Source organism: Amphibalanus amphitrite, unplaced genomic scaffold (genome assembly GCF_019059575.1).
Source record: "Amphibalanus amphitrite isolate SeventyFive unplaced genomic scaffold, NRLGWU_Aamphi_draft 001069F_arrow, whole genome shotgun sequence".
NCBI lineage: Eukaryota > Metazoa > Arthropoda > Thecostraca > Balanomorpha > Balanidae > Amphibalanus > Amphibalanus amphitrite.
In genome coordinates, this window is record NW_024882563.1 from 54282 (window position 1) to 71202 (window position 16921).

Here is a 16921-nt window from a genome sequence, read left to right on the forward strand (position 1 = left end):
GACTGACCCTCCTGGTGGACGCAGTGCAGCTTGTGTGGCTCCGGCTCCTCCGTCGGCCTTTGTCCCGGTCCCGGAACTGCGCCGGACATCAACACCGCGAGTCGGTGTGTCGGCAGAATCGATCGTGTTCAGTGAGTCGGCGGCGCGGTGTCCTGGCCTGATGACGTCAGTGGGGGGTCACCAGGGTTACAGGGACAACACGGACCGCCGGTCGATGTGCAGCAGCACCCTCCACCCCTCCCCTTCCCTTTCCCAGTACCCTGGACAACTCATGCAACTCGTCAAAACAAAGCATAGTGACGAGCAGACATGTGCAGGGATGGAAGAGGCGGGTCTATGATCTCAGTGGATATCTCGACAAAATGGAGGGTTCGGACCTACATCTCATCCCTCGCCCGGTCAGGGGTTGGGGAGGGGGAGATTGATCAACCCTCGCCCGCACATGGGGGGTGGTAACCACCCTCCACCCCCCCCCCCACCCCCACCCCCAGGTAGTCTTTCTGCTCTGCACTCAACATTGTTAGAGCTAGAAGTCTGATTTTTCGTATAGCTGCTCCTCTATCCTTTCTTGAAGTTTCTGTGGTTTTTGGTTTCGGAGATATGACCTTGTTTTTCAGGTCATGTCATGACCCATATGACCAATTCTCAACATCTTGCGTTGGCTATGGGCCTTGTGAGCTTTTAACACCTTGCTTTCGGCCTTTTTTGCCAGTCTTACCTCCCACCTGTCATGGAACATGTTGTTCGACGATGTACAGATGTCAAGGTCAGGGTCAAGGTCAGCCTAGGCCATCTAAAATAATTGTGTTTTAGGCAGGCTGAATTTACTTTTCGTGAAGTTTTTTGACTGCATTTTTGGTAAAAGCTTCTCACATCATGATTTCATGTAATATGGACACATAAACAATCGGTGCACACATCAGTATACACACAGACACACACAGACATACAAACACATATAATTGACCTTGACCTAACTTGACCTGAAACGACCTCAGCAGCAAAAATCTGGTCCGGTAGTGTGACAAAGAGGTTCTAGCTGGCTTAGCACCAGAAAACGGCATCGTTATCGGTATATGATTTGCAGCGCACTTGATATCCAACGGTGACCCAACGGTGACCCAACGGTGACAACGGTGACGAGCGTTAAGCGGGAGGGAGGGGGAATGAAAAGCTTTTATACATAGATAAGTAAAAGTCTATTCTTGAATGAAATGGAAACGGTTAACCCGCGAGTTGCTGGGGGCCATAGCGAAAAAACGGCGCGCCGCAGGCGCGCCAAATTTCGGGTACCTGTAGGGCATTAATTGAAGTGTATTGTGACGAAGTTTAAAAAAAAATCGGTCCGAAAATTTTTGAGATATCGAGGTTTTAGTGACGTCATGATTTCTGAGTTTTCGACCAAAAACGGCATATGTTCGAAAAATCATATAAAATCACAGAATAGACATACAGACATGCCGTAAACGCCATTAGACTACCAATACCATGAACAAGCAAATGGCTATCTTCGATTATTGATTATCGTTCCGCATTTTCCAAAATCTTGAACTGAATCTTGGCAATTTCTCGTGATTACTTCACGACCATGATACATGCATTTCCTAAATTGAACTTTTTTAGCCAAACACGTACACATATGATAAAATGAATGTCACCATCGTGTTCTACGCCCCAAATTACCCATAAAAACATGTGTCGCAGGCTGCGAATATCATTTTTGATTTTCGGGGATATTTGCCTACCCGGTTGACCTGACCTTGACCCTGACCTATGCTTGACTGACCCCTACATGGAGCTGACACTCTTGTAGGCCTTATATGATGGATTGTGCACCGTTTTGACAGAGTTTATGACGTGAGGCGCCCATTGCGAAGTCCTGAAGTCCATGCTACTGAAAACCCGATTTCAGGTGTTTGACCTGACCTTGACCCGACCTGTGACCTCAAAATTCAACTTTAAAGTACTCATCTGAAGCGTCTCGTCGCGTTCTTTCGTTTGCCGCCTCGTGCGTTTCGCTGCGCCTATTGGTTCTCGAGTTATCGGCTGGGGCGTTTAACGCCCCCCCCCCCCCCAGCAAACGGTGGGTGGCGAAATACCCCAGCAACTGCCGGGTTAAAATGCACAAAATACGGGGGTCACAAATGCGTTTCACTGAATCGTTCTCGTAGGGCCACGTGGGCCGCGTCGTACGTAAGGCCACGTCGGCCACGTCGTGCACCGGGAAGTCGCGCACCGGTGAAGTCCCGTCGAAGACTGTCGGGCCCCCGTCCCGTCTCAGCCCTCGTGGTAGCACAACACGTGGGCATGAGAACCAGAACAGGGGCCAGATGACACATATGTGCCCGGCGCGGCGCGGCGGACCGACCGCCGCGCTCCGAGTGCCGGCCGTCTTTGCGAAAATACCTAAAAATACCAACGTATTTGCTCGCTAGCACCTAGGTTTACCAATGTTGTACAAGAGGGACATTTTTATTGGTTCACCTAGTACCTACTACCTTCCCTTTAAATATCGTGTTTCTAGATGCCATATAAGTCATTCGCGAGGGGTCATACACCCGCCTCTTGGCCGCTCGCATTAGGAAAAACGCATTCTGACTAGTGGTGTCAATTACGGAAAATCGGAATACCGATACCAAACCAAATACCAACAAAAACCGTAGGGAAATACCGAAACCAAACAAACTTGGGAAAATGAGGGAAATACCAACTTAATACCGATTTCTTAGCCTCTCATTAGTGAGGGTTCATGATACCAACAAAAAACCAAACACATTACGATTGAAATACCAAATACCAAGTTGGTATCGGTTTGGTATCGGTATACCAAAAAGTTGGTATCCGATTGACATCTCTAAATCTGACACACCTAGAGAGTTATGTCAGACTTACAGCGAAGTGATAGGTACTGTGCATTGCAGGGACCGTGACATTTTACACCGAATCATGCCACCTTGCATATCAAAACAATGTATTTCAAAACGAACAAAAAAGTAGCTGTTCAAACTACCTATGTATCAATGTGGGACGTACCGGCTGTGGACGGCTGGAGACGTACCGGCTGGGGACGTACCGGCTGGGGACGGCTGGGGAGTGGGGACGTATTGGCTGGGGACAGCTGTGGACGGCTGGGGACGTACCGACTGGGGACGGCTGGGGATGGCTGGGGATGGCTGGGGACGTACCGGCTGGGGACGGTTGGGGACGTACCGACTGGGGACGCTGGGGACGTACCGGCTGGGGACGTACCGGCTGGGGACGTACCGGCTGGGGACGGCTGGGACGTCATATTTCCCGGGTGTCTCGGAGACCATCTCGTCCACGACATGTCATCCCGGCCCCACCCCGTGCCGTGCTGCCACCACGCCACCGAACGCCACTGACCAGCCCTAAGGTGTCGGCGGGTGTGCCTCTTTTCTACGGCCATTTTCCAGCGGCCGGCCGGAGCCAGTCGCGGGAGGCGCTGCTGATTGGTCCGTGTGTAACGCGCGAGCCGCAGAAGCGTCTGTTGATTGGTCTGTGCGTAGCGCGCGTGCCGCAGATTCTTCTGCTGATTGGTCTGCGCGTGCCGCAGTGGCGTCTGCTGATTGGCCAGCTGCCTGGGCTGCGCCGTCTTCTGGCCGCCTTGGCCGGGTCGCTCCACCTCCTGGTCAGTGGACGCGGCGCCGGCCGAGCGTAGCCGCAGGACCAGTGGCGGCCTCTGGTCCTATCTGTCCGTATAGTTCTGAGACACCAATCCGTTTTTTGTTAGCAAATCACACTACTTTGTTTGTAAGAATTACTGTTTACTACAGCAATAAAGAGTAATTTTCGCATCATTCACTTTCGCTGATGATAGGTAGTCGGGTAGAAAAGTTCATGAATTTATTACTTTTTATTTATATTCTCATAGCTATGCTCTTTGCGAGGACGATAAGAAGAATGCCTAACTAATAAATTGGCGTTCATGAAATGCATACGGCTGTTCAGTATTGAGATAGCACCAATAAAAATATTTGCACCATCTAGGTGGATAATTGTTATAATACGCAGGGGGTGCTTTTCCAGCACCTGGCGAGTGGCAGAGTCAAATCATTGCGCAGTAAAGCACATATAAGCACGCTTTTCGACAGCATCACTATTCTCGCGACTAACGCAAATCAGCTTGTGTCTCAGATGAAATGCAAGCAACTATTGGAGCATTATTACGTGGTAACTTTTGAATTTCAGGGGCGTGCTCGAGCACCCCCAAAGCCCCTATTTCTCCACCCCTGGTATGCACAGATATGGCATTTATTCATATGACTCTTCTAAGGAAAGGCGTATCTTTAGAGGCTGCATTTTATTGTTCTTGGGACCCATCCATATGAAAACAAATCGATTTTTACATGAGCATAGACGTTCTTCAAATTGCAGTGTCATACCACAACTGCGCTGTGTATCATTATGCCACAGGCAATACAGTGGGCATGTCAACTACGATCAGACGTACCGGTGAGTCCATGTACCGCTCGCTAAGCCTGTTGTATGTGAGTGAGTGGTCAGTACGGGGAGGCCGATGGCACGCCGCCGCCGGCCCGGCCTGACCAGTGGAGCGTCTGGCTATCGTCCAGCCGTGCACGGTGTGTTCCGTTTCCGGCGGGCTGAGTCCCTCGGCCGGGCCGGGCCGGCCGTGGCGCGTCTCGCTGTGGCCGCCTGTCCGATCGGCCGCGTCCCCCTCACCGCCCCCTCCGGCCGAGACGGGTCCGTCTGGCGAGACGTTCCGAGCCGTGTGTCCATGTGGAGTGAATGCACTGCTAGCCACTGCAGCTGTTTGGTGCCCGGCTGCCGGAATAGAGTGTCGGAGCGGCGGCAGAGGAGTGACGGCAGCTGTTTGTGGTGGATTCTGACGGAGCTGACCACCGGCACAATAAGACTGCAGCGGCACCAGCCACGGGGAGGGGGCTGCAGCTGGGAGTGTCACCGGACCGCTCTCCGTGCCGGCAGCTGACACTGACCGGGGGCCGGTCTGACACTGTCAGGGGCTGCAGTGTCAGTGTGTCAGTTCAGCTGACAGTCGGAGCACCAGCAGCTGGACACAGCTGACACTGTATATATATATATATATATATATATATATATATATATAAATATATATATATATATATATATATATATATATATATATATATATATATAGACCACTGTCACTCGGACACTGACACGGACTGGGACGGCACGACGGTGTGACGTCACACTGGCCTCCAACACGGCCTCCAACAGCTGCACCCGGCTGTGGGCACGGACACACCGGCTGCAGCCAGTAACGCTCGCCCCTGTGCTGGAGCCGCCCGCTGGCCACAGCAGCGACGGGGGCTGACAATCGTCCCGCACGGCAACGGAAAGGCCACACGACGGCAACGGGGGTGACTGCTGTGGTGGGATTTTCCGATAAATACGGGAATGGTTGTGAGCTGGTATTTGAAGAGAGAAGACCGGTTGATTTTGCGAGTGGGTTGATGGGCAGGCGAGGGTAATTAGTTGATTTTGTGACTGCATTTATTGACAGGCGAGGGTGATTAGTTGATTTTGTGAGTGCGTTGATGGACAGTCGAGGGTGATTAGTTGATTTTGTGAGTGCGTTGATGGACAGGCGAGGGTGATTAGTTGATTTTGTGAGTGTGTTGATGGACAGGCGAGTGCCCGTGGTTGACAGCGAGACAAGCCGGCTGCTGGATGTGCTGTGACAGTGTGTCGGTGCTTGTTGTCGGTGTCGGGTGGTGCAGCTGGCGGCGGCCCGCTGCCATACGGGAGCGGTCGGTCGGCAGGCCGCTCGGCGGCTCGTCCAGCCGGTAGTTGGTGTCAGATCTCTGAGGCCGGTGGGTCAGAGCCGGTGAGCCCGGTCAGGGCACGGCCGGAGCACGGCCACGGCCCCGGCGGCGGCACGGCGTGCTTGTCAGTGGGCCGGCCGTGACCTGGCGGTGACCGGTCGGTCTGTCTGCCGACCGACCACCGGTCGAGCCCCGACCGACAACTGGGACGGCACCGGTGGATGATCAGGGGGCGGACGGGACATTTGAGACTATTGAGTTATGGAAGACCATCGTTATTCGTTTGTCACTGCTAACGCTGCTGGCCGGCCGTGGCGGCTGGAATGGAGGGCCGGGCACGGGCCGGCCGGCTCATCCGCCGGCGGTGGGAGGCCCGGTGTCAGCTGTGGGTCACTGACCAGCACCGAACACTGCAGTTGTGAGGGGGACGGGTGCAGGCCATACAACACACACAGAACTGCAACAGGGAACTACTTACATGACACCAGTCAGAGTGGTCAAAACACATGTGCAATGTGCAGGAATCTCAGAAAAGGTATATGTGTGATCTGATCCCACGTAGTTATCCTGATCTTGGATCCGATGGGATCCTAGATCCAGCCAAATGGCTCGAGACGGCAGCTGATTTACCCGAGGCGGCTCTCAGACCTGATCCCAAATGACGGCGGGTAAAACGGTGTGTCGTATACAGGTTATCGTCCGCCCGGCACCGGGGAAGGCGGTGAAATACGGCGAGTGGCGATCCAGCCAGTCAGTGTGTGGCCGCCGGTTAACGGTGAACTGCCACGCTGGGCCTGTATTATAGATATATACGACACCTGTTGATGATGTGCACGGAACAGAAGGACCAGGCCTCGACGGCCGACGGTGTGCTCTGGAGCCGGGACCGCAGCTCGGCAGGTCACAGCAGCGGCGGCACAGCGGCGCAGAAACACCCCCCCCCCCCCTCTCTGGTGGAGCCAAACTGTACTCAGGTCACCAGGACATTACCACAAATGAGGTAAGCTCCGAAGGTAGCTGTTTTCCAGGACAAAGACTGGACATGTGTAAAATGTATTAGTCAAAGCGCAGCCGATTATCAGTATCATGGCCAAGTGATAACTAAAATCTAAAAAGCCGTTCCGGAGTCGGAGTCAAGGCAGCTTGATCGACACGGACTCCGACTCCGACTCCCAATCGGTCGGTAGCCTTATTACCCCCCTGTACGAAGCAGAGGACACAAAACATGGCGGCGCGCTCCCGGGCCGTGACGGCGTGCTTCCGTGAACCGAGTCGGACAGACGCGAGGACACTCGTTATGACCGGTGCCGTAAGAGCTCTACACAATTCAGTAGCATCCAGCTGACTATATCCGACCGTTGGATAGCCGGCTATATCATACCCAGGGTTACATTATCCACAATACCCGACCGGTAATTACCCACTACATCGCATCACTTCATCCAATTACACACAATACTCGCCCGGTAACTAATTGCCCTAGGCTACAGATGGTACAGCTGAAGCGTCTCCTCTCGTGTATTTAGTAGACATCTGCCTGACCAATCTGACTGACTGAATGAACTGACTGACCAATCAGCTGACGGACCAATCAGCTGACGGACCAATGGTCAGCTGACTGACCAATGGTCAGCTGACGGACCAATCACCTGACTGACCAATCAGCTGACTGACCAATGGTCAGCTGACGGACCGGTCGCCGCCCCGGGCCGGGTGACGGCCGCCGGCCGGGACCGGAGCGGGCGGGCGCGGCGCGGCCGGCCGCCGTCTGAACTGGCACCGCGTGTATACTGCCAGCTCGGACGGCAGCTAGCCAGTAGTCGAGTAGAGCTGTCCGTGTGGGACGTGTCACAACACGCTCAGCACGGCGCTCAGCACCGCCGAGCCGAGGTGCAGCCAGACCCGGGGGACGGTCACGTGACCGAGCCGTCCGACTCCACCGGGGGACGGTCACGTGACCGAGGCCGGCCGTGCCGCCGGGACCAGGCGCGGTGAACCGAGTCGGACGATCAGAGACGTGTGTTCTACATACAGAATAGCGTAATGCCACGATCGGTTGTCTCTCCAGCACATCACTTTTCACTGTCCAATTACCCACAATACCTGCCCGGTTATTACCCACTGCATCACATACCACCGTCCAATTACCCACAATACCTGCCCGGAAATTACCCACTACATCACATCTCCCGTCCAGCCAATTACCCACAATACCCGCCGGGTAATTACCCACTACATCACATCCGTGGGCTACTACTACATCTACACTACTACTACACTGAGAAAAAAATTATTCCCCTGGAACACCTTTAAGGGTGTGTACCAAACTGCACCTCGCTGGGGTGTCAGACGGGTGTCACTTTTGACACCAATACAGGTGTCATTGGGAATGAAACACCGGGTGTCTGACACCCTTTTAGGTGTCTGACACCCTTTTGGGTGCATATCCAGGTGTCTGACACCCTTTTGGGTGCATACCCAAAAGGGTGTCAGACACCCGGTGTTTGATCCCCAATGACACCTGTATTGGTGTCAAAAGTGACACCCGTCTGACACCCCAGCGAGGTGCAATTTGGTACACACCCTTAAAGGTGTTCCTAGAGTGTCCATTGGATGCCAAAAAAGGTGTCGACACATTCTTACATTTATTGCAAAACAGGCATATAGCATACATGCATGGCATTCCTATCTTGTATACAGCAACAAACTATTAAGTACAAAAAATATGGGCTCTATATTTATGGAAAAATCCTATGAAAACTCACCGAAACACATCGAGTCCATTCACAGTGAGAAGTTGCTCGCATTTCAACAATGATAATTAACCGTCGATTATCTCCAACCAGATGTTATTCCGCAGTTCACTTGCTTTCGTTTCCATGGTGCAATGGGCTGTGTTGTCATCCTCACTCCAGACTTCAAATTTCACCGAGTAGGTACCGCCCGCCTCGTCATTTGAATAAACACGGAGCAAGCTACAAATAAAAGCTAAACATTATCATTAACGCACAATCACTTGAAGAAGTACACTGCGAACAACGTTCGGCGCCACTATATCCACATAAATTCAAAAAAGCCCTGCCATCCATCACTCACACCGCACACGCACCACGTGGCCACTCCGCCGCAAACTGATATCTAACGGCTTTCCCGCAAGGTGGCGCTTTTTTATCTTCGCATGGTTGACGCCGTGACCACCACACAAATGACGTCACACAATGCAGCTTGCTGATTGGGTAATGATTCAAACCACTGGACCTGCTGTGGTTTCTAGCAGTGCTACGGAGTCAGAGTCGGAGTCTGATGGAGTTGGCAGTTCTGGCCGGAATAGGAGTCCATTTTGGAAGACAGAGCGGGAGTCCGAGTCACTGAAAATCCGTTAGACGACGCATCCTTGGTTCCTAACACAAGTGACGTCAGAACAATTTATGTGATGATTTGGGCTCGAATACACGACAGCTTTCAAACATTTCATGACTCTGGAATGTTCCTCAACAAATAATGACAACACACGTGAAGGTATCACAAGGGTATCAGATAACTTTTAAGGAACATTTTTTTACACCTTTTGAAGTGTTGATGGTTTAGGGTGTTTGACACCCGAATGGATGTTGGTGTAGGACATCCATTAATGTGTCTTTCTGAATCCCATTATGGTGTGTTTAAAAGCGCGTTGCACTTGAAGGTTGTCATCGCGGTGTTGTACACCTCCATGATTCCCAAAACAACATTTTTGACACCAATCTGGGTGTTATGACACTGCAATGATGTCCGACACCCGTGAGACACCCCATGGGAATATTTTCCCTCATTTTTTCACGCTGTTTTTGGTGTCAGATCCTTTTGCAAGTGTCAATGTGACACCTCTAGCAGTGTCGGACACTTTTAACATTCCGCTTCAATAAATGGCAACACCTGTGAAGGCATCATAAGGGTGTCAGATGCTTTTAAAAGAACATTTTTGACACCTTTTAGGGTGTTTGATACCTTAGAGTGTTTGATACCCGGATGGGTGTGGGTGTCGGACACCTATTAAGGTGTCATGCTGAATCCCATTAAGGTATATCTAAACGCTCGCATGCGAACGAACACTTGAAAAGGTGTCATCGTGGTGTTGTACACCTTAATGATTCCCTAAACAGCATTTTTCAATACCAATCTGGGTGTTCGATGACACCTCCAATGGTGTCTGACACCCGTAAAACACCCCCGGGGAATAATTTTTTTTTTTCTCAGTGTACTACAACTCCATCACTACACTAGAGCGGACACCGGGGCCGTGTGCCGGCTGACCGGCGCCGCTCTCAGTGCCGGCTGGTGCAGCACACACGGCAGCAGTCAGCTGGCGGCCCCGGCCGACTGGCTCGGCCTCTCTGCAGTCAGCTCATCACTGCACGGTCGGTAGTGCAGCGCATCAATCCCTCCACCAATACACTTCGACCCCATCGCCTTCCTGGCTCAACAGCTGACGGTACAGCTCCTCTGTGGACAGAGCAGAGACACGTCTGAGGTGGACACCTCACACACAGACAGACACACAGACAGCGGTACAGCCATGTCCACACACCGCCGGCCAGTGACGTCACACACAGGACAGACGGCTGACGTGACGTCACCGTCGGCCGTGGTGGCCGTGACGCGTCACGTCACCGTCCGTGACGTGGCCTGCGGCGGTGGTCGAGTGTGTGTGTCTGAGAGGCCGGTGGCGCCGTGCAGCGTCTGTTGTGAGGGACTGACTGGTCAGAGGCGCGGCGCGCGGCGCCCTCTCACCTACCGGGGACATTGAGACAGATGATACGGGACCGGCCAAAACTGTCCCGGCCCAGGTCCGTCTCCTTCAGGGCGGTCAGCACGGCCCGGGTGGTGTCTGCCGTGCAGTGAAGGTACAGAACCCACAGCTTCCGACACGACTTCACCAGTCTGTAACAGAGCAGAGCAGCAGAGCCGTCACACACAAACACAGCGGCACCAGTCGGCCGGACGTACGAGTCAGTGTCAGTGTCAGTATTTCAGTGTCGGTGTGTTGGTGTCAGTGACAATGCGTCAGTGTCAGTGTGTCACTATCAGTGTATCAGTGTGTCAGTGTGTCAGTGTGTCAGTGTGTCAGTGTGTCAGTGTGTCAGCGTGTCAGTGTGTCAGTGTGTGTCAGTGTGTCAGTGTTAGTGTCAGTGTGTCAGTGTCAGTGTGTCAGTGTCAGTGTGTCAGTATCAGTGTGTCAGTATCAGTGTGTCAGTATCAGTGTGTCAGTGTCAGTGTGTCAGTGTGTCAGTGTCAGTGTGTCAGTGTGTCAGTGTCAGTGCGTCAGTGTGTCAGTGTCAGTGTGTCAGTGTCTGACAGGACACCCCTCGCCAGTGTCTGCTGACTGACCTGGTGACCGCTGCTGCTGTGAAGGCCGTCTCTGCCGGCCGCTGGCGGTCCCCCAGTGTAAGGTACTCCAGCCCGGGGCAGCTGCTGAGACTGTCCAGCACGGCGTCAGGGACGCCGCCGGACAGGGTGAGCCACCGCAGCTCAGGGCACCTGGTGAGAGGCTCCAGGCTCACGGCGTCAGGGACGCCGCCGGATAGGGTGAGACTCTCCAGCTCAGGGCACCTGGTGAGGGGCTCCAGGCTGCCGGTCGTGAGATCAGGCCATTCTGGAAAACACACAGACACACATACAGACAGGATCAGTCGGCAGGAATATATGTAAATATACGGAAAAAACGAAACAGCTATGAATTCGCATGGTTTTATGGACACAGACGATGATATAACAATGGTAATGTATGATATGCAGTCAGTTCAACCAATGCATTGAACTGCATTGAACATTGCATTACAATCATTATGTGTACGTTCAACTAAGTCTAAACGAATATGTCACCGATTCCCTTCCCTCACTGATTCACACCATGTTGGAGCTCAATTAGCTTCATTATTTCACAAATCACATTGGCTATGCATCCAGAGGCGGATCCAGCTCAGAGTTTGGGGGGGGGGGCAAACCATAACAATTTATCGATTCTTTCCATGCATCGTCCATAGGCGTAATGTTAAAATTATGCCGTTGGGAGGGGCAAATGCCCATTCCCCCCCCCCCCTGGATCCGCCACTGTATGCATCACACCTGTCTCAATGAGGTCCGACAACGACACACCTCAATTCGGTGTCCGCCATTCCCTGAGCTCGTACATCAGCGGCATGTCCGTGCTGCCGCTGCTCACCGTATATATACAGTATTCTGACCGTCCGTCCCAGGTCAGCCAGGTGACTGATGGTGTCGGCAGTCACCCCCTGGAGCGACACTGACAGATCACCCCTGTACCATTTCGGCCACCTCGGCTCCGTCACCTCCGGCCCTGTCGGACAGAGCTGTGTCAGCTGACTGCAGTCGGACAGAGCTGCCGCCAGCTCCCCGTTGCACCACTGACACCAGAGTGTCAGACACTGACACAGCCAGCACTGACATAGCCGAGCGGCCGCACAGCAATTTTTTAGCACCAGCAGTTATATGTAGAATGTAAATATGAACATAATATCATAATATGTATATGCGATAAGTATATGCATAATACAGTAGTCTATGAAACTACTTATACTACTCTTATTGGTTGCACTATGTCTATAATCATCCCTCATTGGAAATAACTGCTCAAGTGCATAGGCGCGGGAGCCGGGGGGGCAGTGGGGGCAGCTTGCCCCCCCAACTCTAGGGCCGTGGGGGCGGTGCCCCCACAACTTTGAGACGAAATACTGCACTTTTTTTGCAAATGTTTTTCTTTTTTTGTTGAAAAAGCCAAGGGATGAAAAATAAGTGGCCTAAAACCGGTGAGAAAACTAGATTTGGGGGTACCCTAGGTTCATCTCCATTATGGTGTGCCCCCCCAGTCTGAAAGTAGTTCCCGCGCCTATGCTCAAGTGTTTACTAATTGTAGCAATGCCCATGCATTCCTTGTTGGCCGCCTTCGATCGTGGCGCCACCTATACTCTGTATAACCGCCGCGCCAGGGCCGCGGCCAGTCAGTCTCGTCAGTCTGCTCAGACTCGTCGTCAGCGAGCTCTCTCTATGTAGTCAGTCAGTGTCAGTCGTCGACCCAGACTAATCAATTTTGTTCGGAAATTTGCTGCTTGTGATATTGCAACTATAACTAGTACCTTGACTTTCTAATCACCCCGCGACATTACACTAATATTCCATGCATGCGCCACAAGCATGTGACCCTATGCAAGTGCATGCATTGACCCCCCCCCCTCCCACCACAATAATGTACACGATCAATGGTGGAAATTGCTAGTTGAGGCTGATTGGTTCGTCCATATGCCATCTTCGCTGACCATTTGCATATACCGGCATTACATGTGTGATTTGCGGTATCTCACCTCTGACATTGAGGCGCCTGAGGCCCTCCGGCAGCTGCCCCCTCAGTAGCGGGAGGTCGGCAGCGGTGACTGATAGGTCCTGCAGCCCACGGCACCTGGTGAGGGGCTCCAGGCTCACGGTGTCAGGGATGCCGCCGGACAGGGTGAGACTCGTCAGCTCAGGGCACCTGGTGAGGGGCTCCAGGCTGCCGGCCGTGAGATCAGGACAGTCTGGAAAACACACAGACACACATACAGACAGAAACAGTTAGCTGTAATATATGTCGATATATGACAAAACGAAAAAACACCTAATAATTCTCATGGTTTTATGGACACAGTAGACAATGGTAAGACAGTGCTATTATATGATACTTATATGCAATGTTAAGCAAATACATTGAACTTCATTGAACAGTGCAACACAATTGTTATGAGTATGATCAACTAACTCTGAACGAATATGTCACTGAGTGAACAGTCCTCCATTTTGGAGCTCAATTGGCTTCATTATTTCGCAAAGCACATTGGCTATGTATCACTTCTGTCTCCATTAGGTGCGACACCGGCACACCGTTACTCGGTGTCCGCCATTCGCTGAGCTGGTATATCAGCGGCCTGTCCGTGCTGCCGCTGCTCACCGTATATCTCCAGTCGTGTGACCGTCCGTCCCAGGTCAGCCAGGTGACTGATGGTGTCGGCAGTCACCCCCTGGAGCGACACTGACAGACCATGAAACCACGGTTTCCATTCCGGCCACCTCGGCTCCGTCACATCCGGCCCTGTCGGACAGAGCTGTGTCAGCTGACTGCAGTCGGACAGAGCTGCCGCCAGCTCCCCGCTGCACCACTGACACCAGAGTGTCAGACACTGACACAGCCAGCACTAACACATCCGAGCGGCTGCACAACGATATTTTTAGCAACAGCATACATACGTAAATATGCAAATATGAGCAACATAAGTAGGGGAAGTTGGGGCAATGCCGGAGTTGGGGCAAAGCCGAAATTCGAGATATTTCGAAAACCGTATGACATGGATGCCACCTGTCAGTGATGCTCTGAAGCTTAAGTGACTACCAATTATCGCATGTTTGTTACCAGTCGTCATTCGGAATACTTCGGCTGTGAGGGCGCCAAGAGCGTTTTCAAGGTACGTTTCCTTTGTACTACATGCGTCTTCGAAGCTGCATTTCCTACTCATTATGCTACCGTTTGTCTGGTCAATTCGGTCAAGTAATCTTCAGCACGTCTTTGCATAAGTGTGCTGCCTATTTGAAATTTATACAGCACGTTGAAAAGTTATGGGCCTGCAAATGAAAGTATGGCTGGCTGGGGTAATGCCGAAAACGTGCAATTACGCGCGCTAAAGCACGCTACGTGAACTTTACCGCTGTAGAATAGCAACGCGTATTTTTAGTCACACAAATTACACTTTTAACCGACACAACGGCCTGTTACCATAAGGAATGATTTAGGTACCTGGCCTTTTCTTATTATATCACACAATTATAACTTCCAGTGTGCACCAAGCGTCCTCAATAGAGGTGGCAAAAGATGAAAATTTTGGGAACCAGACTCGAACCAGACCCGGCTGGACATTTCTGGAACCAGTCGGACCCGGTATTAGTTGGGATCGGAACCAGTTGGACCCGTTCCCCAAAAGTCAATTAAGTTAATACGAACTACTTGTAGGCATTATTAGTTGCATTATGTAAAACAGCTTATGTCCCACTGGCAATACCTACTCATGAGCTACTGTGTGCAAAGAAACATTCACTTCATTCACTCCATATTTTGCAATAATGTGTAGTGTGCAAGATAAGTTTGTGGTAGGACCCGGTTGGACCCGTCAGAAAATTTCCAGGAACCGGTCTGTACCCATATGGGTCGAGACTGGTTCTTTAGACCGGGTCCTCGGGTCCACATTTTGCCACCTCTAGTCCTCAAGCTCTAAACGCGTGTCAGCTTTGACGAATTCTGGATAAAATTTGAGATAAAATAGCAAAACATCAATTTCGGCATTCCCGTAGATCATTTCTCCCATTTTCGGCTTTCCCCGCAGTCCGGGGCAACGCCGAAAAAGTCACTTCTTTGATATTTTTAGTTTGTGCGCTTAACGGTATGCGAATTCATCAAATGCGCCTGGTGTGTTTGAAAGGCAAAAGACTGGTCTCTCGAATGACGCCAACAAGAATAGCTTATGTTGTCTACCTTGCGTGCTACGGGCGTCAGTAAAAAAGTATTCGGCGTTCCCCCAACTTCCCCTATTACGATTTTTGCAAGGCACATTGGCCTAGGCACTGGGCAGCCAGTCATGGTATAGTAACGGATCAGGTTGGTAGACAGCATAAATATATGGTTCGCAGTGGTTGCAATGAAACCATTTCAAATTACCATAATTGCTACAATAATATTTCATGCATGCACTTGATGCTCACACTATATGCAAATGCATGCATTGCATCACTCTAACAATACCATGTAACACAAACAAGGCTGTAAGATGTTGGCTGAATTTGATCGGTTCGTCCATTTTCCGTCTCCCTGTCCATTTGTTTATCTATATGCATTGTCCATTATACCGGCATTACATGCATGATCCGTGGTATCTCACCTCTGATATTGAGGCGCTTGAGGCCCTCCGGCAGCTGCCCCCTCAGTCGCGGGAGGTCGGCGGCGGAGACTGACAGGCGTTTCACAGTCTCCCGTGAGCTCCGCAGCTCCGTCAGTTCGCTGTCACCGACTCCGGCCGGAAGGATGACAGTGTTTGGCTCCACCCTGATGATGGCACCACGAAGTTGACTTGGAATAGTAGTTATTTGTGCTGGAAAGGTGATTGAACCAATGTCAGGCATTAGTCTAGCTCAAACATAGTACACTTACCTACAGGTGTAGAAAACACAAAGTGAAAACTGTTCGTGGCTACAATGCTGTGATAATTCCGTGTCTGAGTGAGTATGTACTTTATCAAAACGATGTGAATTTCATAAATTACGGCGACTTTCCATAACAGAATATTCAACAAATAAAATGATAATGGGTCTTTGACATATAAAATAAAAATCGCAATTAAATTAGTAGATTATATTCCGAACTAAGACATATTTTCATGATGTCAATTGATCAATCTGACAGCTTTTGAATCCTTTTCACTTAACCCTCGCCGGCCGAGGGGGGGGGGCGGGTGCCGCCCCCTATAGGGTTTTTTCGCGATAGCTCCGAACACGCTGGCGATAGAGAGCTGAAACTTGGCATACCTGACCTTTGATCCAAGCCGGATCTTTTGACACCAACCGCATTTTTGGGTCAGGTCAGGTCACTGACCTATGACGTCATAAGTGAACCTCTGCACGGTCTTCAGATGTCGCAACTTCGCAACGCCCTCACTGCCAGAGGAGATGTCACAGGGAAATGAAACTTGCAGGATCTAGTATCCATTATGAGTCCCACAACTTGTATATCTCGGATCTTTCCTAAAGGTCATATGAGGTCAGGTCATTTTCGTGACCTCACCATTATAAGTCAATGGGGAAAAATGAAAACTGCTATTCTGGCGCCGGGAACGATCTCCAACTATCTCAAGCACACAGAATCGTGATTTGATGCACTCCTTGCAAGGTTAGATGCGTCACTTTTGCAATGTTGACCTTGCGTGACGTCATTTATGACGTCATCAAGGTCATATTAGTTTTTCGTCAATAACTCTTGATCAAATTGAGCTAGCGAGTCGGGAAAGCCACCAATGGACTCAGGAAAACCTGCCGAATCGAATGATATGCGACATGACCTCTTT

General features: G+C 51.2%; 1 protein-coding gene and 1 long non-coding RNA gene across 2 annotated transcripts in view; both read right to left on the reverse strand.

Annotated features, from left to right (window-relative positions):
- Positions 1-10067: 10067 nt before the first annotated feature.
- LOC122369760 lies at positions 10068-11354 on the reverse strand. Its single transcript, XR_006254469.1, has 3 exons — positions 11157-11354; positions 10564-10709; positions 10068-10271 (listed from the first exon to the last, which is right to left on the reverse strand). It is a non-coding gene; the product is annotated as an uncharacterized LOC122369760 (long non-coding RNA).
- Positions 11355-13394: 2040 nt separating this feature from the next.
- LOC122369758 overlaps positions 13395-16921 on the reverse strand; it is a 68306-nt gene continuing 64779 nt past the window's right edge. The window contains exons 5-7 of the mRNA XM_043344723.1: positions 15743-15952; positions 13854-13908; positions 13395-13398 (exon numbers count right to left, since the gene is read on the reverse strand). Of these exons, the coding sequence (XP_043200658.1) occupies positions 13395-13398; positions 13854-13908; positions 15743-15952 (269 nt within the window). The remainder of the gene's footprint in view (positions 13399-13853; positions 13909-15742; positions 15953-16921) is intronic.